At 37.3% G+C, this 25,469-nt stretch overlaps 1 protein-coding gene across 1 annotated transcript in view; it reads left to right on the top strand.

Annotated features, from left to right (window-relative positions):
* The window catches only part of AOAH (acyloxyacyl hydrolase), a gene marked incomplete at both ends in the record, with an annotated part of 147,038 nt that overhangs the window by 96,293 nt on the left and 25,276 nt on the right, over positions 1 to 25,469 (top strand). The window contains 3 exons of the mRNA XM_084230605.1: positions 10,764 to 10,843; positions 23,106 to 23,142; positions 24,132 to 24,206. Coding sequence (XP_084086731.1) covers positions 10,764 to 10,843; positions 23,106 to 23,142; positions 24,132 to 24,206 — 192 coding nt within the window. The remainder of the gene's footprint in view (positions 1 to 10,763; positions 10,844 to 23,105; positions 23,143 to 24,131; positions 24,207 to 25,469) is intronic.

Here is a 25,469-nt window from a genome sequence, read left to right as displayed (position 1 = left end):
TTGGTCATTTGAATTTGGGTGAGGCTGATTGGAATAGTTTATAGCAGGGGATTTCCAAGCGTGACCCATGGACCTCTAGGACCATTTCTGGGGGTCCACAAAGCAAAAATTATTTTGACAGCAATATTAAAAACAAAATTTGCCTTTTGCACTGTGGAATCATTTGCACAACACAATAATAGGTGAAACTGCTGATATCTGAGCATGAATCAGCACAGTAATTCATGGAAGAGGTCTTCATATCCACACACTCCTGGTTTAAAATAGAGGGATATATTCCCTTAAAAGTGATGATAGGTGTGGTGTGGTAAAGTCCTATGTGATGATAGGTGTGGTGTGGTAACATCCATCTGAAAGGTTGTGATCCTATACTTCTGAATTATACTATGTTGTAAACTAATATTACTTCAATTAAGTATATTGAGTTTCATGGAACTCCATCTTTATTGAAAAACACTATGAAGCAGGGGCCTCCCTAGTGATGCAAGGGGTTAAGAAACAGAACTACGAAGCTATCCACAGCCACAGCCAGTGCAGCACGAGTTTGATTCCCCACCAGGGAGCTGACCCACATGGTGCAGCATACCTCTCCTGCCCCACCCCCCGCTCCCCTCAGCAGTGTATTTCAGTACACCTGCCTGTTCTGCTCCCCGCTCTGTCTCTGGTAAATCCTTTCACCCACCACATCTCTAGCCTGCACCCCAGCTCTTGAATGCATAAATAAATAAATCTTTTTAAAAAAAAATAAAGAAAAACACTATAAAACAAACTAAGATTACTCAAACTTGGATATATGGCAGATGTGTTGTCTAAACCAAATGAAATAAGCTTGTTGCTTCTAGGAAAACAACTGAGAATATTGGTTGCTTATAAATTTTAAGCTTTCAAAGAAAATTTTGAATTTTAGAAAACTTGTATTTTCTACTATGAACTTGACTGCTTCCTAGTACTTGAAGACTTTTCTGTTGAGATACATGGTGTTAGCAGCAAATATGATTTTTCAACATTATATCATAAAATGCATCAACATTTTGGGATATCTGTGTAACTCAGTGAACCAATATTTTCTAAATGACCGATGGGTAATATATTAAATCATGCTTGGGGAGAAGATCCATTCAAAGTGCCAAATAGACCAATGAATTTTAATGTAACATGGTGCAAATAGTTCATTGATAGAATTTCAAATTCCATTTTATAGCTAATCATCTTTAAGAAACTACCACTTGTCAAGTCCAGCTGTAGAATCAAAGAAGGCCATCCATAGTTATCTAAAAAGCATATTAAAATGCTACTCCCTTTTCAAATTATATGTGTAAGGCCAGAATTCCTTCATATTTTCCCACTAAATAAATATCAAAAAAAGACAGAAATATCAAAGCAAATATCAAAAAACAGATAGGAGAATCCAGTTGTCTTTTATTAAGCCAGACATTTAAGATATCCGCAGAAATGTAAAACAATGACATCCTTCCCACTAATTGGAGGTAGAGGCATTGGAAAATATTTTTTCCAGAAAAAAAATGTTGTTTTTGTTAACTTGCAATGATTTTATTGTGATAATTTAAAATGAATTAATAATTAAATGTTCTTTCAAATTTCTAATACACAAATATGATAGTTATAACTTACATAAACAAGCACTTTATGGGTTCCTCAATAATTTTTAAAATGTAACACATCATGAAAGCAAAAAAAAAAAAGAGAATCATCATTCCAGAACGTGAGTGTAAAAAAGAAATGCGGTTGATAACAGAGGCCAGGGGGTGTCAACATTTAAAGATGTGGGAAGAGAAAACTGAGAAGGAGCTGTCCTAAAAGTAGAAAGAAAACTGAAATGGTTTAGAGGAGAGTGAGTTAAGAAAGTGTTTCCACTGGAAAGGGGTCATCAGAGAAGGACATTAGAGGCAGAAGAAGAGAACTGGAAAAGACATCTGGGTGCTGAAGACCGACACTGAGAGGACTTTGACTGGAAATGCTTCAGGGGGCAGAGATGGGAGCATGGTTGGAGAGAACAGGGTTAGAAGGTATGAAGGAAATACACGTGAGTATGAGCAACTCCTTTAAAAAAAAAATTACTATTAAAGGGAGAAGAGAAGTGGATGATAGCTGGTGGGGAGTGAAAGATCTGGAAGATACTTTTAGATTAGAAATCCCACAGCATGTGTAATGATAAGAATAGTAAGAGGAAGACAGGTGGATGAAGAAGGGAGAAGTCCAAGAAGAGCAAGGAGGGATGGACTTGGGGACACTGCCCTTGGGCAAGAAGAACCTTCGGCAGACACTGTGGCACCACACAAGCAATCTTCCTGTCATATGACCAACTTCCCCATCTGATCTTCCCCTGGGTCCAATTTATTTTTAATTTTTTAAATTCATTTACTCATAAGTATATGTTCTTTTTTACAAAAAAAAATTGAGGTAAATAAAATATAAAAAAACCCTCCCCCTTGTTATCAATCCATTGCGATTTCATTCAGACCCTTTACATGCATATATTTGTACAAAAGGAAATACTTCATTGGGATTTTCTCCTAAATGACATCATACTATCATTGTCAAATTAATGTTTCACCTTATAATGTTTTTTGAAGTAAATTCTATTCTTGTTCAATTCTAAATGACAGTTCATGAGATGTCTGTTTTATTCTCCCATTGATAGTCAACTTATTTCCAATTCTTCTACTTCAATAATTCTAATAATGTATTGTCTCTCTATGAATACATGTGAGGATTTCTTTAGAAAAAAAATGCTGGATCACAACATATATATATATATATATATATATATTCAATTTTATAATCCCTCCCAAAGGATTCAGCCAATTTATAGTTCCACAAATAGTATATGAAAGCAATTGTTTCTCACACCCCAGCCAATACTGAATATTGCCAACCTTCTTAATTTTTTCAAATCTAAAAAATATTTTTGTTTCTCTAGCATTCTGATAGTAAGTCTGAGCATATTTTCATAAACATTTACCCTCTTCTTTTCCTGTCTAGTTAATACTTCTCAGGCTTCCACTCCAGCCACTTGGAGGGTAGTTCTTTTAGACAACTCTTTCATGCTAACCTCCATCTCAAGTGCAGAAGTCAGGCTTGACTTTGGACTGTAGCCCTACCTCAGCACATTATGGAGCACCATAGTGATAGGTACTCAATAAAAGAACAACTGAATAAGTTCATAATGACATCACTTTACATTTGCAGAGCACTTTGCAATGTGCAAACTTCTTTCCATTGCATTTTATCATATTGCCTAAATCAAATCAGATTTGCAGGATTCACAGTTCAGGGAAAATGCTAGGAACAATGGAAGACGAGCATAAAAAGCAGGAATTGAATCTCCAGCTGCATGGTGTGATGCATGTAAAATCAGTGTAATGTAAACCTATGAAAAAATGTATTAAAATTTTAAAATAACCACACAACAAATTTGAGAAAAAATAAATTAAAACTATCACTTGGTAGCCAGGTAGAAAGAATAAAGTAAAGGCAGATATGCTAACAGGTGAATTTATCCAGTAATAGATCATCAAGACTTGATGTGAATTTTTATCCAGAATAATATAATTTTGCTGCCTACATTGATTAAAGTTAATAAACAACCTCTGAATTTATCTAGTAAAATTCATGTAATGAACTGAACCTCCGATTTCAGACCATCTCAACGCTCAAACTACAAATCACATAGAAAGTTCAATATTCTTCAAAAACTGTTCCATGAAACAGTACTTCTATAAGATGTTAAAGGAAATTGCACACATTTAAAAAAAAATTCCTGGGTCAAATAAGTTTTGGAAATTCTGGTTTAAATAAAAGGAAGCAAGTTTATTTAGTGTAAAACTTATCACAATCTTTAATAAGCCAAAAGGCTTTGTATATCTCCAAGACTTAATAGGAAACATTTCCTAAACTTATTTGACCACAGAATTATGCATAATCTCTGTGTGCGTGTGTGTGAGTGTGTGTGTGTGTTTTGAGAAAGACACATCTCAAGAAACTACTGCCTCATAGAGCATCCTTTGAGAAATGCTGATTAGATTATTAAAATAACCTTCTGTGTTACAACATCTTTTCAATTTTATGAGTATTCACAGATTTAAATTTCTCAATTTTATCACAGTTTAATTTTTACCCTGATACTGTTACCTAGAATCAAATCTGGGGCTGGAACAGCCAGGATGGAGAGAGTTATGACTGCTACAAGTTTAGAGAACAGCAGAGGAAAGAATCTTAGTGGGAGGTTAACTTAACAGGTAAGAAGCCTTGTCTGAGTGCTTTAGCTCATGAATTATTGAACACTGTGGCCAGGAAATTTATTTCCCTATGCTATTTTGCTGCTCAAAATTCAAAATCTATCATGCTGTCTTGCTAATCTTTTCATGTCTGAACTCCTAGGACCTCCTCTACAGTCATCCTCACCCCTACTTACACCGCTGCATAATTAGTGCATTGCTAGGCTCTCTGAATACACAAAGAGTCATATTCTGCATGTTTATCTCCCTCTGAAACTGAAATCTCGGTTGTTCTGTAATGCAGTGAATTTGGGGTTGCTCAGCGCTCTGAGATGTGGCTAGTATCAAAGGACTAGAAAGAATGTTAAAAGTTCTTTAATCCATCTCCCTGGCCCCATGCTGGCCTGACCTCATTCACATCAGAAAGAAATCTATCCTTTTATTTTTTGACCTCCTAGCAACAGGGTCCCTGAATAAAGCCTGTCTAGTCTCTAAGTTATCCAATTTTATCCTTATCCACAACCCTGTCCTGCCCTTTCATATCAAATGTTACCATTTATTTCTTACCAACCTTGCTACCAGCCTTCCAAACCCCCAGTTTTTTCTTTTCTTTTTTTTGGAAAATTACTTCCTAAGATTCAACTTAATAGGGTTTGAGAATTTATACCCACTATCACTGTCTCTGGAGAGAATCAGAAATAGCCTGGGAAACTTCACTAGGACCTGAAATCATTGTTGCTTGACTAATATCACGCTTGGTTCATCCCCAAAACTTCTAACTCACCGAGCCTTTTGGGAAATTTTGTGGGCTGTGCTTTATGTCATCATAAATTTTTTTTTCAGTTTAAAATCAACCCCTTAATTTTGTTGACATTATTCTTGAGGTGCATTCTTGATTGCACTCTTCGGTTTGTATTGGTTTTCTTTCAGTCGGTGTGAAATGGGACCGAGGATCTAGGATAAAATGGTTTTTGCTTACACTTGCCCATATTGGGAAAAGCAACTAGCCGTCATTCTGTGTGAGAGTTACCTATTTCGTTTTCTGTGAATTTTTTAACCTTTAAAATATATTTCTTAAATGTCTTTATGTGAGCCAGAGGAGAAAGACAAATGCCAGATGATATTGCTGCAATGTGGAATATAGAGAAACAAAGCAAAATCAGACAAAACCAAACCAAAATCAAATCCTAGAAATACGACTGTAAAACTGACCCTACCTGTGGGGACCAGGGGAAGTGGAAGGCAAAGAAAGGTACACAATGGGCTATGGTGCAGACTACGGTGCCTTGGTGGTGAGTGTAATGTGGTAACATACATCTGAAGGCATAGGATCCTATATTTCTGAATCGTGTATAGTTTTATAAACCAATGTTACCTGAATTTAAAAAACTACTAGGGGTCTCCCCAGGGCACAGCAGGTTGAGTGCAGTGCTGTGAAGCTGTGTGCAGCCTCTGCAGTGTGGGTTCAATTCCTGGCCGGTCAGGGAGATTCCACATGACCCAGCAGACCTCTCCTGCCACACCTGCAGCTCCCTTCAGCGGTATATTTCTGTCATCTGCCTGTTCTGCTCCCTGCTCTGTCTCTGATGAATCCTCTCACCCTCCTGTGCCTCTGACTGTACCCCAGTTCCTGTATAAATAAATAAATCTAAAATAAAAAAAAAGAAAAGAAAACAAACTAATCAAAAAAATGAGCAGAAGATCTAGAGACACTTCAAAGAAGATAGACAAATTGCCCACAGGAAAATGAAAAAAAAAAAAAAACTCACCATCATTTATCACCACAATGAGATACCAACACATCCTTGTGAGAATGGCACATATCAGAAAAACCATAAACAAGTGTTGGCAAGGGTGTGGAGAAAAAGGAACCCTTGTGCGGTGTTGGTGGGAATATAGACTGGTGCAAGCCCTACAGAGAATAGTATGGAAGTTTCTCAGAACATTTAAAATAGATCTACCGTATGACCCAGCAATCTCTCTCTAAGATGTGTGTCAGAGGAATGCAAACACACTAATTTGAAAGGGCATATGAACTCCTATGTTCATTGAGGCACTGTAAACAATAACTAAGTTATGGGGGACAAAAACAAAATATTCAATGACAGGCAAGTGAATTAAGAAGATGTGGTTATGCATGTAATGGACCACTACTCATCTATAAAAATGATCCTGCCAATTGCAACAACATGGATGGAGCTGGAGGCAATTATGCTGAGAAAAATTAATCAGAAGGGGGAAGACAAATACTAGTTGATTTATCTCATGTGTCAAGTGTATAGAAATAAAGCACAAGGACAGACGAAAACAAACCTTTGAAACCTTACCATAGAATTGAGGCTACCAGAAAGGAAGGTGAGTTGGCACAAAATGGGAATGGGGTTCATGGACTGTGGCAGAGAATTATTGGTGCTTTGGTGGTAAGCTGGTATGATAATATACATTTGTAGAGGTATAAACCTATACATCTAAAATATGCAGGGTATTGCAAATATATGTTACCTCAATAAATGTAATTTTTTAAAAGTAAATCAATAGGCTCCAAGAGAGAGTCCCACAAGACAAAATTACTAAATTGTATGCTATATGGGAGCATTTTGAAAGGATGTCAAAAAATTGTAAAGGATTTGGGGGTGAATTGATGGAAAATGTTTAGAAAATTAAGCATAGAGATAAAAGGCAGCTATTAACTCCAGGGAAGTAAAAGAGTTGTGAAGCAAAACAAAAGCAACCCTAGTTTTTTTGATTTGTGAATAACTAAATCCTCCTCTCAACAGTGGGAAATGCGTAGATAATGAAAAAGACTAAAAAGTATGTTATTTAGGAATAAAATACTGACTCAGCTAATTAAGGTTGAAATTTGTTGCCTCTGGTAATGTAAAAATGGGCAGGGAAGAAGAGTTTGGAATTGCTGGTTATCACCACAAGTCTTATAGATAAAAATGCTTAACTTTGGAAATATCAGGCTCACAGCTCAAGTTCAATTTTCACTGAAGCTTGCTCTGACAACTTAATCCTGGTCACCCTGCCTCCCTTTTTTTTTTTATTAGCATTTTTTATTTAAATTATCTTAAAAATCATCTTAACATTGTTCTATGTTATTAAGTGAATTAAGACAAGCATTGAAAATGTCTCAACATTTCCTTGATGCCTTTTCTTTTTTTTTTCATTTTTTTATAATAAATTTTATTTTTATATTCCCCATACAATTGCAACCCCCCCATTCTGACCCCAATCCGTCCCCTCCCGCCCCCCACCCCCCAAAAAGTGTCTCTGGTTCATAGTATTTTGTTGATTTTGATTTTCACTTTCTTATAGTTATTCATTTTCCTGGTCCCTTATTTAAGTTGTCTAGATTCCTGCTATGAGTGAGACCATCCGGTATTTTTCTTTTTCTTTTTGGCTTATTTCACTGAGCATGATCCCTTCCAGTGCCATCCATGTTGCTGCAAATTGCATGTGTTTATCTTTTTTGAATGCTGAGTAATATTCCATGGTGTATATGTACCACATCTTCTTGATCCAGTCATCTATTTTTGGGCATTTGGGCTGTTTCCAAAGCTTAGCTATTGTAAACAGTGCTGCTATAAACATAGGGGTGCAGGTGCTCTTTGGAATTGATGTTTCTGTGTCCTTTGGGTAAATACCTAGGAGTGGAATTGCTGGATCATATGGAAGCTCTATGTTTAGTAGGTCCAGAATCTCCACACAGCTCTCCATAGTGGTTGGACCAGTTTGCACTCCCACCAGTAGTGCAGGAGAGTTCCTTTTTCTCCACAACCTCACCAACATTTGTTGTTGCTAGTTTTTTTAATATGTGCCATTCTCACTGGTGTAAGATGGTATCTCATGGTAGTTTTGATTTGCATTTCCCTTATTACAAGTGATGTTGAACATTTTTTCATATGCCTGTTGGCCATTTGCATTTCCTCTTCAGAGAAGTTTCTTTTTAGCTCTTCTGCCCATTTTTTGACTGGGTTATTTTCTTTGTTGTTGTTGAGTCTCATCAGCTCTTTGCAGATTTTTGTGATCAGTCCTTTATCATTAGTGTTGGGTGCAAAAATGTTCTCCCAGTCGGTGGGGTTTCTCTTTGTTTTTGTTATTGTCTCTTTTGCTGTGCAGAAGCTCTTTAATTTGATATAGTCCCAGCTGTTTATCTTTGCCTTCACTATCACTGCTTTGGGTGATGTATCTGTAAAGATGTCTTTGATGTGCAAATCACGTAGTGTTTCGCCTATATTTCCTTCTATATATTTTATGGTTTCAGGTCTTATGTCTAGTTCTTTAATCCATTTTGAGTTGATTTTTGTGTATGGTGTGAGGTAGTGGTCAAGCTTCATTCTTTTGCATGTAGCAACCCAGTTTTCCCAGCACCATTTATTGAACAAACTTTCTTTGCTCCAATGCATAGTCTTTGCTCCTTTGTCAAAGATTAGTTGACCATAAATCTGTGGGTTTATTTCTGGATTTTCTATTCGATTCCATTGGTCTGTATGTCTGTTCTTGTTCCAATACCATGCAGTTTTGATGATTATGGCTTTGTAGTATAGTTTGAAGTCTGGGAGTGTGATGCCTCCATTCCCTTCTCTTTTTTTCAGGAGAGCTTTGGCTATTCGGGGTTTTTTGTGATTCCATATGAATTTCATCAATAATTGTTCTATTTCTTTGAAGAATGACATTGAAATTTTGATTGGAATAGCATTGAATCTGTATATTGCTTTTGGTAGGATGGCCATTTTAATAATGTTTATTCTTCCAATCCATGAGCAGGGGATGTCTTTCCATTTCTTTGTGTCTTCTTCTATTTCTTTTAACAGTGTTTTATAGTTTTCTTTGTGTAGGTCCTTTACCTCTTTTGTTAGATTTATTCCCAAATATTTGATTTTTTTTTGTTTCGATAATAAAAGGGATGTTTTTTTTATTTCTTCTTCTTCAGATTTATTGTTTGTGTATAGGAAGCCTGCCTCCCTTTTTTTAATATCATTTTTGACCTATCATCCTCCATAATTTGCTTAATGATGATGTGTAAATGTTTTTTTCTGCTAGAATGTCAATAGCACAGGAGCAAGAATCTTTGTCTTTTTCATTTACCACGTGTCTCAGGTACCGAAGACCGTGTCAAGAACATAATAGGGCTCTATAAATATCCCTCAAGTTAAAGGAATTTGATTTTTATTTACACTATGTCCTTAGAAAACTTTAATTTTAAAAATTAAAGAAAGTCTTCAACCTCAAAACCCTACAAAAAGAAAATATCTCATACTTAAAATATTATTCAAACATCTTGGTTTTCTATTAAGAGTACCACTTTCAGTGGAGGGTAAGTGCCCAACCCTGATACATACTAACCTTTCTGAAGAACAAACAGTTGGCAAGCACTCTAGTATGAGTGATAGTTACATAAATATCTTTTAAATTTAATGGTGATTTCCATAAGGTTTTACAATATGTAGTCATTATAATGGAAAGAAGATGCAATACCTTTGAGGGGTAATTGGACAGTTCTGAGTTTATTGCTCATTAATTTTTGCCTGGTCTTATTTAAAAAAATGATTTTAAGAAGCCTTTGAAGGTATAGATAACAACTTTTAATTAAGTTAAACTTTACAAATTAAGATAGAAAATCAAAGATGGGACAAATAGTTAAGAAAATTACTTAAACCTATGTGCATTTACAGCCTGATGACACTGGTATTAAATTTGTCTCTACACTCTGTGTCCATTAATATGAGATTCATGTACAATTAATAGAAAGATTCAATGTATGGTGGTTTAAATAATATAATGTATTGAAGTTCAGAGATGTACAGTCCAGCTCTGGTATAGAAACTCAAGTTCACTGGTTCTTATGGATCCAGGAGATTTCCTGTACACACCTCTGCCTCCATGCAGTACTTCTCCTGATAGTCCAAGATGGTAGCATTCCTGTTCTGAGCAGCAAATTAGAGAAAGAGAATAAAGGAACAAGGGTCACCTGCCAATTGTTTCCTAAGAAACACTTCCAAAAAATTGCCACTGGATAATTCTATTTTATCTCATTGTCCAGAACTTAGCAAAGTGACCACTTGTAATTGCAAAGGAAGCTGGGAGATGCAGTCATCCTTCTAGGCAGACTTGGGTCCTACTCAAACTTCCATCACAATGGACAAAGAGTCTGCCACCACTGCATGGCAACAGAAAGAAGAATGAGAATATGGTCAGGTCAAGATAACAGAATTTGTAAAGACAACTTTACAGTAGTTTTTGAGAAGTTTACAGTAGTTTTTCACAAAAAGATTAAAAAGGAAGCCTTCATTAAAAAAAGAAAAAGTTTGGACTCACCATACTGATGCATCTTATCTTACTGGACTATTTCTTATAACAACTCAATAATGCTTTGACAGTTTAGAGAAAACATGTCTGCAGATATTTGTTTTTCTGAGTTCATTTTTACCATGTTTTCTTGAATTGTAATGAAAACATGTCTTTGGATTCCATCTTGCGAATGCACTGACATTAACAATTACACGTACATATTTGTTTCAGAATTAAAAACTCTATTTACCTGCAGTTACGGAAAAGAAACCACTGCAATCACAGAGACTACCAGAACATTTCAAGAAATGGTATGTAGCTTTCCATTTACAGCTTTACCAGTTCTTACGACATAACATGTCTGGGAATCATCATCAACAGATTACACTTAGCACATAAAGTTAAACCTATTTACCATCCCTGTGCCATCTCTAACAGGAGTATTAAGAAATTTTCAAGTAATACATGTTTGAATTAAATGGATGACCTATAAATAATGTATTTTTTACAACAAATATTCTACACAAAATATTCTATTATTCTAAGAACAATATAGGTTTTGTAACGAATAAAATAATAGCTGCTATTTTCTGATCACTTACCAAGTGCTAATAACACATTCTGTAAAATATTTTAGCTAATCCTTTCAAGGAACTGTAAGGCAAATATTATTATATTTCTTCAGTTCTAAGATACAACTGATTATTATAATAACTCTGGGGAGTGCTGAGGGAGGGAAAAAAGATGGAAAAAATTACAATGTACACATTGATTGCAACACTCCATCCAATATCAAATGTGTTAAAATCCATTTCTCAGAATTGACATTATAATGATATTCACAGTGATACAGCTGAGAAAACAGGCATTGAGAGACTAAGAACTATGTCCAGAATCACAAGAGATAGTAAGTTGCAGAACTGAATTTACACCAAGCTTGTCTCACTCCACTGAAATACCAACAAAGATAGTTGAGTCTATGGTGAAACTGATCTGCAGGAAGAGATTGGCCATACCTCTCTGCCTATAAATGCACCCAACAGATGGTGGGAGTTATCATTGAACCTGGCTATAAATCTTCATAGATACAAAATGAACATCACTTTATTGCACCTTCTTTTTTTAGGGAGACACTCAAATAGCCCCAAATTGTCAATAGCTCTCTATCGATGTAGGCTATAAAAATGAAAGAACAAAGATGTTACACAGTTCTAGAAAATGACGGTCTGAAGTCCATTTTTTTAAATTTAAAATGACAAAGCACTGCCACAAGAAAATCAGTATATAGAATTGGATAGAATAGGTCAATTTCTGTTCTATTTTAAAAGATGAAAGAAAAAAACTAAATGTACCCAAAAATGGTAGAAAAAATACATTATGTTTCATAAATCATGGGTGATTTCTTTTTCTTTCTTTTGCTTTTCTGTTTCTCAGATTTTATTTTTACATAGAAATAATAACCTTTCTAAGCAAAACCTAGAAAGAAACAGTAAAGGGCTTATTCACAGTCTCATAGCCAAGGTAGCAGGTCATATAGCAAGAATAGGATTCTAGCAGAAGCACAGGCTGAAACTCTCTCTGCCCCAAGAGCATCAGCATTTCTCTCTCAAGACCCAGACAGGTCAATTCAACATCACTTTTCTACCCACAATGAATAAAAGAAGTGATGTTTTATAAAATCAAAAAGACCAAAATAAGATACTCCAAAAAGTACTCAGAACATTTAACATTTAGAGTAGACATTTCTCCTTTTGTGGTGCTATCTTGACAGCATTCCTTTACAATTCATATTATAAAGATGAAAAGGGAAAGGCAATGGGAGGAGAGACAAATCAAGGAAAAACACATGTCAAAATTTGATCGAAACCTGCAGCTTCTCTCAGACTTTTGTCTAATGAATAGATGCCAGAGGGTAGGAGAGGAATTATTTCCTTCCTTTTCTTTAATTTTCAATCCTTAGAAATGCACAAAAAAATGCACGCTTGTCTAGTATAACCTCTTTGAAGAGGCTCCTTGACTATTTTTCTAAAGATGTAATTCTGAAAGGATTTTTTTCTGTTTCTCATAGTTACTCATTATTTAATGTTCTGATTTTCTACACCAGCCCCTTTTCCTATTTTATGTTGCTTTTCTCACATGGATTTTCTTTTGAGATTATGCAGCCTGTAACCTGACTACCCACACCAAGTTATTTCAATTACTCCCCAAGGTTTTTATTAGATATAGAAAAAGTCAGCTTTCTACAGCCTGCATATTTATGACTGCACTTATTTTTCAGAACTAGCAAGAGAGAAAGAGGAAAAAGGGAAGAGTTGAATGGAATATTAAAATGTTTCTTAAAATGGTAGAATAAGAATTAAAGAAACAGCTCCTGTTTTCTTCTTCTTGTGTTTTTACATATGAGATCAAAAAATTTCTATATGTAGCTCTATCTTGAACCATTTCCAGTGGTTATAAAGCATTTTAAATTGTAAAAATGTGGGAGTCATCTTTGACTGGGGTACTCATTCACCAGTGTGGAGCCTAAGAACAGCAGTGTTCTGTGAGATCTTTACAATCACCAAAGGAGATGGCTCGCAAGCACTCTTACAGCTTCCAGCATGACAACAGTCACAACAATGAAGGGAGAAGGGTCAAAACTCCTTACTTCTCAGACATGCAAACTGGGGCCCAGAGAACAGGGTAGAGGACTCCCCCTCCTTCCTAAGGCCTCCTTTCCTAACAATGGGAAATAGCAGACTGGTTATGAATGTAGGTCCTGGAATCAGTGTGTGACTTGGACAAATCATGGAATTCCTCTGGCCTGTTTCTACATCTATACAAAAAAAAAAAAAACTATAAATGGAGATTATGGTTTGATGAGTCCAATTGCCAAAGGCGATCCCAGAATTTCTCTCTGGAGTGCCTGAACAACCCAGCTTCAATGGACTATCTTTGCCCCATTTTCCTGAGGGGAGAGGCTCCAAACACCCAGAGTTTATGGGGTTCAGAAGACAAATCCAGTCTTGTAAGATTGCCTTTCTCTAACAAAATCAATTCCTTAAACTATATCAGCTGACATTGTGGATTTAAAAACCTGGTGTATGGTTGACATATCAATATGTATTTTAGATGAAAAAAATTCATAAATTATCTGCTTCCAAAATAAACAGATATATCTGCTCTAAAAAGCAAACAGACCTCAGCCCCTGAGTCTCCACCAGCATACTGAGAAGGGTGCACTGACCAGTTATGGGTTGCAAGTAGCATCTCTCTTCTCTGTTTCTGAATGGGACTTTACTAGTCTGGAATTAGAATGCCTTTTTCACTGGCAGCTTTCCTCATTTTGTCTTTGCAAGTTTAGTAAACTTTGGGGTAAGCACCTGTTTGGGGTTGTTTTGTGTTAAGTGCTTAAGGGAAATTTTTTTCTCTGGGCCCAATCTTCTACTCCTACAGTTCGAGACTGCTCCTTGCTGTGCACCCTTATGCTCACCCACTTATGAGGAGAGTGGTTAGCAAAGACTACCTGGAAGTATAAAAATATAAAAAATGTGGTGTTAACACTTTGCTAAAATGCATGTGTTTGTAGCTTTACCTCCCCAACCCTTAGTCTCCTAGTGGCAAACCAAATTTGATCTTGAATCAGTTCTCCAACCAACTCCCATCCCACATACTCCAAAAAGCTTCATTTGATGCTCCCTTTCTTTGAACTTTGGTTAAACCACTGGAAATGGAAGAGGATCTGACAGACTAAAGAAACCAAGGAAAAGGAGCAAATTTAGGCCAGAATATGAAATTCACATTCAGGTTATCTGCATGGGAAAGTGGGGTGAGATGGATAGAAAAGTAAGATGGGTAGTAAAGAAGTGAAGGAAGAATTTCTAAGGGCCACTGAGGAGGGAATGACCCTGAAGCAGAATTCAAGTGAGGAGGGAAGGTGGAAGAAGAAAGGCACTTTCTATGTGATGCAGGAACTATGCCTAAGACAGCTTTGACTGCAGCTCCATGATCCCTTCTCATGATCATAACTGTTTCTTCAACTGCTCTGAAAAGAACCACATCCACCTTATCCATATTCCACAACACAGTAAAGTCACGCTTGTTGCTGTCCAGTGAATCAGGAAGTCTCAAATTCATGAGACTGATCCTTCACACCTTCATTGCAACTGCTGATAGTTTTGAGTGCCAGTCACTATAATAAACACAAAGGAAAATAGATTAAATACTAATGTCTATTTAGAATACAAGCAAGTCTTGAACCCTTGCTGTCTGGTTCTGTAAGCTCAGTGAGATCCTTCTGTGATACACTCTCCCTCTTGTGTGAATAAAATAAAGGGTTATACCAGTAAAAAACCCAACTTCTCATTCACTTAGAAAATCAGCGGTAGCACAGCCCCACTTCTGTCTGTGTAATGGCCTCCCCATCAGGTGGAATATATGCTGTGCAGCTGAACACCATCCCCCTCTGCTCCCTCGTCCAGCTACCTGGCCCCATGTTCTTTTGCATTTTTCACTGTTTCCAAGTCATTATGGCTGGGAACTATTCTGGCGAAAGTAGAACCAGGACTTCAATGCACAGCAAGTCAGAAGGTGTCAAAGTGAGAATTAGTTCAAGAATTGACCAGACCGCAGGAAGAAGAGAAGCTGATACTAGAGATGTTCTAGGCAGAATACACACAAGGGAGCAGTTCAGCCTGTTGATGGACTTAAAGAGACCTGACAGGAAGCATTTCTCTTCCTCAACAAGCAAAGGAACTACTGAAGGAGTTGCCTGGGCACAGAAGAACCACTTTCAGATCTCACTCCCAAAAAAGAATAAGTTAATGTCCTTTCAGGTCCCAGGCACCTAATCATGTTTTCTACAGGAATACAGCCAAGGACCACTGGTCAGTGTGTGACCCTGCAGGACCATTCATCAGCAAGATGGGTGAATTTAGCTGGAGTGTCATTTGAAGTTTCAATGATTATTATTACTCTTACTGATTTTAGTTACCACTTATTTAGTTCAGGATGGGTCAACAAAGTACCAGAGACTGGGTAGCTTAAAAACAACAATATTTATTTCTCATAGTTCTAGAGGCTGAAAGTCTAAGATAGAGAAAACCAGCATGACTAGGTTCTGGTGAGAGGCTCTTCCATGTTGAAAACCACTCATGGGCCTTCCCAGTGGCGCAGCGGTTGAGCACTGGGTTGCGAAGCTGCCCACAGCCTCTGCAGCGCCGGTTCGATCCCCGGCTGCTCCCCTGCCACTAGAGGAGGGTCCCACATGGCGCGCAGACCTCTCCTGCCGCCCGCTGCTCCCCTCAGCAGTGTACCTTGCTCCTTCTGCCTGTTCTGCTCCCCGCTCTGGCTCTGGTGAATTCTCTCACCCTCCCACACTTCTGACTGTACCCAGTGCTTGTATAAATAAATAAATTTAAAAAAAGAAAAAAAGAAAAAAAAAAAGAAAACCACTCATGTCTTTTTGTATCTTCACATGCCATAGCAGAAAGTGAGCTATTTCCCTGGCCTATTACAAGGTCACTAATCCCATTCATGAGGGTTCACCCTCATGACCTAATCACTTTTCAAGAACTTGCACTTCAAATACATTCATGATGAGTTTAGATTTTGACATATGAATTTTAGGAAGACACAAACATTCAGTTCATAAAAAGTACCTTCTCTAAGCCCAACACTATGCAGAGTATGTAATATACCCCACCCCATTTAATTCACAAAGCAAACCTATTTTGCAGATGAGGAAACTGAGGCTTAAAAAGACTCAGTAATTTGCCCCATGTCCACTATCTTGTGAGTGGTAAACATTTACCCTGTGTCCATTTCACTGGGAGTCCATGCTTCCAACAGGTCACACTGCTCCTTTTAGATGCTGGCCTCATACCACCATCCTGCAATCTAGGACAATCACCACTTGTCCTGGAGCAGCTGAATGTCAAAATTATATACCATAATCCAGCATTCTATGTCAGAGTGGTCTTCTCAGAAAGGGATCAGGAAGAAAAAAAGGATGAAGACATAAACTATAAATGAGTATTAATCCAAGTTTTCTAAATTCAATTATACATACCAGGGCTTATTGTTTTTATATTCCCATGATCTCTAATATAGGACAAAATAGGATTTGGTGACTTTAACTGGTTTTTTGAGCATTCACTATTGCATTCCTGCCCGAAAAAATACATAACATTAATTTAATCATAAGGAAACATAAGACAAATCCAAATTGAAGAACTGTTTATAAAATAATGGGCCTGTACCCTTCAAAAGTGTCAGGGTCATTAAAAAAAAAAACAAAGAAAGATAAAGAAACAGTCCAGATTAAAAGAGCCTGAAGAGATATAGGACTAAATACAATGTGTGATCCTGATTTGAATCCTGGTTGAGAAAGTGTTCATTAATGAAACAATTAGTAAAATTCAAATAAAGTCAGTAGATTAGACAGTACTATTGTATTAATGTTAATTTTCTGATCTTTGATCATTGTATAATGATTATAAAAGAGGTTCACTTTTAGGGAATCTGGGTAAAGTGTGTTTGTATATCCTCTATTCTATTTTTGCAAATTTTAATAAATTATTTGACTTTTGGAAATTGTTTCAAAATGAAAAATTTAAGAGATTTTCTTTAAGACAGAGAGTATTGGGGAGAAGCAACGAAGTCATCTTTGCCAAGCAGAAGTATTTGCTCAGTAAATTGAGTATTTGGTCTCAACTCAAAATGTTGAAAGGAGAAGACAAAAATTATTTGTAACAAAACAACTAGGACATTTCTGTTTGGAAACCCTAATCCAGTGTGGTTACAATAACAAAGACAGTTTAATAGCCATTTTTGAAATGCTTGATCTAAAAGACAAGAGCTTACAGATAGATGCACTCTATGCCAGCACGTATTGAAGCTTGCTATTTCTCCTAAAGGACCAAATGTATCTGAAGTATGCAATGCTTGATAATAATAGAAAGTTTTAAAAGAGAAACATCTCAAATTGAGGCATCTCATATAGCAGGATACATTTCCCTTCTTTTATTAGCAGACATCATCCCCATTTTTAGTACTTTCAAAGCTTTCTAATTTAAAGAATCATTAAACATTGGAGACTTTCTGATCCAAGTGGGACTACTTCTTAGGATTTAACTGTGCAACCCTTTCTGATTTCTTATTTCACTCAAAACTCGTCCAGGTAGAAGCGGGACACCTAACAATGTTTATAATGGGAGGAGTGTGTGCTTTTGATTCTTCTGTTAGGTCAAGATTTTCATCCCGTACCCCTTAAATACAGATGTCTACAAATTCAGAATCAAATGTCTTACACTTCTTTATGTAATTGTCATTGGTAAGGGCTCCTGAAACCTAAGGGATCTCCTTCACAGATCCCTTTTGTTTAGGTCCAGAGATAAAGGACATCATGAAGAAAGGTTACCACTGCTTGTCTACATAGTTTAGATGAGCTTGCCAGGTTTTGTCAATTCCAGCTCATCCTAAACTGTGCCTTTTTCCTCTTGTCTTCTCTTTTACATCCTTTACTCTCATTTTCACTTGATTTTTGTCCCTTCTACTTTCCCTTTTCCTCTCCAATATTGTGATAGTGCTAAAAATAGAAAGGTGAAAAAAGCAAAGCCCCTATATTGGAGAAGATCATAGCTAAATGTAAAGAAGACAAATAAGTAAGCAATTGTGGTTCTTGAAAATAGCACCAAAATAGCTGAGACTTTTGGTGGTGAGAAGCACTTAACTCTGCCTGGAGAAGTAGAGGAAGACTTAATAGAAAAGATACATGTGAGCAAAGAGCTCTGTCAGAAAAGAGAGAGAGAGAGGAATCCAAAAAGCATAGAGAGATAGTGACTCAGTGCAGAAACTACACGGGCAAAATATCTTTGAGGAAAAGGAAGAGAAAATTTCAGCATGGGTAAAGGAGACTGGTGGAGCTGTGTCAAGATTTGAACAGGGAGTAGATTAGAACCATGTTGGACAGTTTATTACGTTCTATTAAAAACAGATGTTTGAGGATATCATTTATCTAGTTTGTCACAGAAATTCAGAACCACACTTGTGAATTTGAAAGCATTTTCAGTAGTAGAAACGCCATCAAAAACTGTCACAACAATTATTAAGTGCCTACTATTTTGAGTTTAAGGTCAAAACATTAGTCTGAATGTTTCTGTTTATTACAAATTTTTTTTAGAGAAAAAAGAAGGAATATAAATTTCTCATGGTAGCACAATGAACTATTGTAGAATACTCTGAGTTCTTTGGTGTTGGGAGAATTATGTCCACCACACCTGGTAAAACAATGTAAAACAATGTTACTTCATTAAAACAGTTTTTTTTTTTTTTAAGTTTAAATCAGAACAGGGAGGGAGGGACACACAGTGGTCTGAGGTGGTGTGAGTCTAATGGTGGATGCAAAATGGTAGTGATGGGGATACCCCAATGTTACCTCAGTTAAAAATAAATAAACAAATTTTTAAAGATAAATTCCTCCTGGTAGATTTTAACTGGATTACATGAATGTTTTCTAAATTTTTTCAAATGTTTTCAAAATTATGAAAATATAAGAAAACTCTACATTATTTAAAGCCTAGTAAAAGTTAAATACCATTATTAGTTATTTTAAGTCAATGTATGACACCACATTTTCCATGACCTTTTTATGCCCTTGCTGATTCAATTTTCTGAGTGGCAGAAGCCTGATGGGCACAATGGAGTGAGCATGCTTCACCTCTCTGTCCCATTGAATGCAGGAATAAAACCTGGACAGCTAGTGGAGGACTCTGGAAAGATAGCAGCAGGTCAATTGAAGAAGAAACCACAATTAAGAGTACCACCAACCCGGCAGTGAGATTTGCAAAATTCGAGATCCTCTTGAATCTCCATACCTGGGCTTCAGGCCACCCAAAACCCAGAAATAGACAGTGGCAAAGAAAGATCACATTAGAAGGAACCATCTAGTTCCCACTTTAGAAGAAGGGAAGCAGTTATCTGGCAATTTCTTATCTTAGGACTTCAAAAAAAGAAACCCTATTTTTCCTTCCATGCTCAAGTCAGCACCACTTCTTCAGAGCCCTGAGCCCCTATAACTTATTTTATTTGCATTACTGTTTAATAACTAGAAGTGTCCTATGAACAGAGACCATATCTTTTGTATTTACTAGCGTCTGTTACAATTTCTGGCACATAAGAAGTACTCAATAAATGTTACTGAATTCATGAATTTCTAAATTTATGGAGACTTGCAGTTAAATAGGTTGAGGTTGAGCACATACTCTGCATACTATGGTCAGACACTAAGAATTACAAACCCACTGAGTAGGCTATTACATGTGTTTTATGAGTTGATTTGAATGCACAGAAAATGAAGTACTTGCTGCTGTGGTCAACACTGACCCAGCAGTGCACATGAACTGAAATTCATTAATGAAAATATAACCAAAGCTGCAGCTATGTGAAATCTGTCTTGTATCTCAATCACTACACAACTGACCAAGCCAGGGTTTAGACTTTGATGATCAATAGGAACCCTTTTCCTCCCTTAATTAGGGACAGATAGATCCTCCATTGGGCCACCTCAACAAATTGTTATATGTCCCTGTTTCTTAGTCTAATTTTTTCCATTTCTCTAAACTATTGTTTCTTAGTCTAATTTTTTCCATTTCTCTAAACAAAGTATGTGTCTCTTAATGATAGTGCCAGTTCTTCAAATGCTCACCTTGTTTTTGCCACATCCCACAAGCTGGGAGCTATCTTTCTTTCCTGCTCACATCTTCCAATTCTGCCTCAGTAGGTATTTTTTATAGTAATCTCTTTCTAAATTGGGTTGATCTCTAGTTGGCATGGCCAGCTTCACTCACAGCAAAATGAGATCATGAGAGGAAGACCACACTACATACAGGTGGAGAAAACAGAAGATCTAGGGAGGAAGAGGGACAGAAAATGTTGATGGGGCTGGCAAAGGATAGCAGAGAAAGCAGGAAAGGGGAATTAAGTAGAGAAGGTGATGTGGGATTTACAAAATTAATTACATAATTTCATGAAAACAGACTTCCTAAAGGAACTCAAAGTATCAATGGTAGAAGATGCAACAACTTTGGAACACAGTTTGAGGCTCATATTATAATACCCATGAGGACTATATAAACATTTGAGTGAAGAAAAGCAGGTACTTTCTCTCTCTTTTGGTGGATATTTGTCATGGCTGTTTTTAAATCTACCTCAACGGTTACCATTGGCCTGCCATGCTCGTCTCGAGCAGCACAGTGACATGGGTGGTGTGGGCCTGGGGGAGAGGCTGCTCATGTCGCCTGCTATGACAGGTTTTTTTTTTTCATTTTCCTCAAGCTCTGTGGGTGCTCTGCACCTCAAATTCCCAGCTAATAAGGAAAATTATTGGCCTGACCTAATCCTTTAATTTTTTCCCACTCATGGCTTGAGCTTTCATTGCCTTTCATTTTTCATTAAGAGGAAAATCAAAGAGTGAAAATTAAACACCTCCTGATTTATTGTCTCACTGAAAATGGGAAGTGGAGAGTCGTGGAGCTGGAACTGAATTACAGGTCCAGAGGATGCGTGCTTCACCATCAATACCATGTCAGTGCTGCCTTCGCTTCCCTCTTGAGAACAGGGAACAACAGAAAAGTCAGGAATTCTTTGAGTATACATTTAGGTTTCAGTGTTGTAAAATCTGGCAACTTCTCTGAGCAGAGATCTGAGGCTTGAAATCACACTGGATTTTCCTTTTTAAACTTTGGGATCAAGTTTTCATTAAATCTTTCACTGGTACTAGTTAAATGTCTACTCACATAGATATTACTCTTCAGGTATAAAGGGTGTGTCCAAATCATCTGTTACTTCCCTGCTACATGCCATGCTCATGGCAGCTACTCAACAAATGACTGGAATGTGAAGAAATGCATGCATGCTAAGCTGAACTGATTTCTCTTAATTTGTATGTTTGTATGCATTTTTAATAATACCCTGCCTCACTGCAAAAAGAAAATAAAGGAAGTATGGCAGTTCCTTAAAAAAAGTTTAAGCAGAGCATTACCATATGGTCTAGCAATTTCAATTAGGGATGTACCCAAAGGCATTGGCAGCAGGGACCCAGACACTTACACAGCAATATTCATAGCAGCATCATTCACAATAGCCAAAAGTGGAAACCACCCAAATGTTTATCAACAGATGCATGTGTAAACAAAGTGTGGTCTATAAATACAATGGACTATTATTTAGCCTTAAAAAGCAGAGAGTTCTATTGCATACTACAAATGAATGAACTTTGTAAATGTTGTACTAAAGGAAATAAACCAGGCACAAAAAGGTAAATCTTGAATGATCCCATTTATATGAGGTACCTAGAATGATTTCATTCAGAAAGACAGAAAGTAAAATGGTGGTCATCAGAGGTTGGTGTGTGCTTCATTCTTTAATACATTCAGAACTCCAATTTGGAATAGTGGAAAAGTTCTGGATGGATTGTAGTGATTGCATAACAATTTGAATGTACTTAATGCCACTGAATCATATACTTAAGCAGGATAAAACAGTAGCTTATGTGTTATAGTTTTTAGCATAGGGTCATAGGTCAGCCATGGCTGTGCAGTGCCTTTTACCCTTGTAGATCTGTAAATGTCTATGCTGGCTCTGTCATAAAATGTGTTCACACACCACCATCCACCCCCCCAAACTTTCAGACTGGCAATTACAGGGGAATCTTTCTTTTCCCTTGAATTATACCAACCACCTAAGGTTGATTCTCTTACAACAGCAGACCAGCCTCCAAGGAACAAAAAAGCAGTGAATCTATGTCTTGACTCCCAGCTTAGAAGAACAATGTCCCACAGGGAGACAGAGCTCACCATTGCCAAATGGGCTTGATTCCAGTTCCCTCAAATGACTATGTAAAGATGGGCAAGTCACTTAAATAAGCCTCAGTGTCCCCAACTATAAAAGGTAAATACTACTCTGCCTACCTCACACATTTGTGCTGAGGCTTAAATGAACTAATAATGCAAGTGCTTAAGAGAGTGCCTACAATAAAATAAATATTCAATAAATATGAATTTCATACAAGAGATACTTTGCAGGTGATAACAGGAGCTGAGGGAGGATGATCATGCATCTCCTTATAGTTGAAATATATCAACTCCACAGCCTAAACCTTGCTCATGCCAGCCATGTAGGGGATGCCACAGGAGGGAACAGGAATACCAGCGGGTAATTAAATGAGACCTCTAGGGAGATGGGTGGTTTTCAGAGAATCATTTTTAGAATTCCTCTCATCTGCTACCCTGTTCACTAATCTTTTAGGTAATTTCTTTCTGGTAACAGGTATATACCTTTTCTACATATCTAGCAGAAAGTTTATCCACATTTAGAAAATGTCTTGAGGCCTGTGAATCCAAAGAGTATTGGCTTATATTAATATAATACCCAATGAACATAAAATCCATTAAGAAGAGTCAAGGTTGAAGTTATTTCCATCAGCATGGAGGAGCACTGACTCCACAGTAACATTCCATCCATGATTGTCGTCAGGCAGACTCCTGTACTGATAGTGAACTCCCTAACTTTATTTTCTTCATTTTAATTATTCAGGTGCATCTTCCCAAACCTTGGAGAGATTTATAAGAAGGTAAGTGGGAAAAGAATATAAAAACTTGCTTTTATATTGTATTTCCTATTTTGAAAAAAAAGTGGAAATTCTCTGTTGTTCTCCCTCAGTCACTTGTATTGTGTGTTTATAGCTTGTTAGTAACTACCCAAACACTGGAATGCTATCATTTCATGAACCAGCGAATGCAGAAAAACAAACAAACAAAAATATTATTTCATATTCCTTTTCTAGGAATAAAAAAAAATATTCTTATGCATGTTGTGGCTTTAAAATTCAGAAACAGGGCCTCTCCTGGTGGCGCAGGCGGTTGAGCGCAGTGCTGTGAGGCTGTCTGCAGCCTCTGCAGCACCGGTTCAATCCTGGCCAGCCAGCAAGGGTCCCATATGGCATGGCAGACCTCTCCTGTCTCGCCCACTGTTCCCCTCAGCAGTGTATTTCATCAGTCTGCCTGTTCTGTTCACCACTCTGTCTCTAGTGAATCCTCTCACCTTTCCGAGCATCTGGCCTGTACCCTGATTCTTGTATGAATAAATAAATAAATCTTTAAAAAAAAATTTAAAAATAAAATAAAATTCAGAAACAAGGAATGGACGCTCAATAAGCCCTTACCTTTACAAAGTTGATTGCAGGTCCAGAGCTACACAGGTATTACAATGTCCTACCAACCTGAATATAAGTAACCCAGATAAACTCACCTCTGCTTATTGATGACAAATGCTGTGAAAGGTACTAAGAAGATGGTAGTGTCTGCCCCTGTTGGAGATTTCAATCCACTCTTTTCAATTCTGTGCATCTGTCTACATTTATGTGGTCTTTCCTTAAGAGGAATGTGGGTTAAAGATTACAGAGAAGGAGGGGAAATGGTGAAACTGAAATGAAAGAAAAATATTGAAAAATTTACCAAATGGTACGGTCAAACAAAGATTCTTTCACAGACCCAGCCTCTTATGCTGGTTACAAAGTGTTTCCAAGTGTTAAACATTCAGATTCCATCTATGGCCTCTCAGTTTGTCTAGGAACCAACAGTTGGACCATCCAGCTATCGTCATATATGCCATGATTGGAAATGATGTCTGCAATAGGTAAGTTATTGAGAAAGGAAATTTTGAAATTTTTTTAGCTCTGGGTTTCCCCAGCTTCCCCACCTGACCAAAATCCATTACAGTAATGTGCTGTTGAATTGAATTTCTCCATCTTAAAGGCAAGTCCTAGACACATGTGAAATTAACAGAACCGATCCCTGAAGCTGAAATACCCTTTTAAAAATATCTGTTCCACTAATTCTCTCCCCTGGTGCCACAGCAAATGGATGTGTCATCATCAGTTCTGAGTTTTATCACAAGAAAAATGCAACCACTAGCCATGAATCCTAGATCAAGAACCATGATTTGTTAAATAAAATAAGACATAATCACAATTAACTGGTAAGAACACCTTCCTCACTTACATCCCAATATGATTGATTGCTCATGTGATAGAGACAGCATAGACTTAGAGAATTCGTAAGGAAACTGCACATAACTTAAGGATAATCAATTTATGCCCATGGCCCATCATAAGAAAGCAGTTTTGCCAAACTGCTAATTCATTAGGGATTTCAAAATGTTTAATACCTTAGTGCCCCCACAACATCTGGGGATGTTTCTCTAAATCTGCTTGTACCCCTAAGAATATGTAAGTCATGTAAATGCCATCTATCCTGTGATGATATCCAAAAAGAAAAAAAAGTTGATATCTGATCTAAAGGAAGTTCCTAGTAGTCACCCACTTTAGAAAATAGAATAGTAAGGCCTAGAGGGGCTAAGTGACTTGCTGAGACAACTCATTTGATGGATAGCAGAACTGTACTTCACACCAAGTGGTGCTGGAAATCAGTCATCCTGTTCACTGTCTGCCCACCCTTTGCCTCCCTTTTCTTCACTCACCAAGCTAAGTCCACTCTGAAAACAAAATTTGCCCTCCCAGAGACCTCCATGAGCACCCTAGAGCTCTGTAGTGGAGGACATATAGACTCAATCATTAAAGTGAGTTCAGGGCAGGGGATACCATGCCATGATCTGGAGCTGCTGATGTGCCAGCCCCTTCTACCTGCTGCTTTCCAAAGAAGCCCAAGGTTAACCGAGACTAACTATATCCTGGAGACCCAAGTCTGAACTTCTGTGACGAGACACTTGGAACTCTCTGGTAAATAGCAAACACATCCCCAAAGTTGCCAGGAGCCCAGATCCATACCACTTTGTATCATTTCATCCCACAACAGAGAGACAAGCACTATGTCCCCATTTTATGGGTGAGGAAACTGAGGTTTGGCAAGTTTAGGGAACATGCTTTTACTGCCATTGAGC

Source organism: Talpa europaea, assembly GCF_964194135.1.
Source record: "Talpa europaea genome assembly, chromosome: 3".
In the NCBI taxonomy this organism is placed as follows: Eukaryota; Metazoa; Chordata; class Mammalia; order Eulipotyphla; family Talpidae; genus Talpa; species Talpa europaea.
Note: the sequence above shows the minus strand (reverse complement) of the source record. Positions and strands in the feature narration are given on the sequence as shown.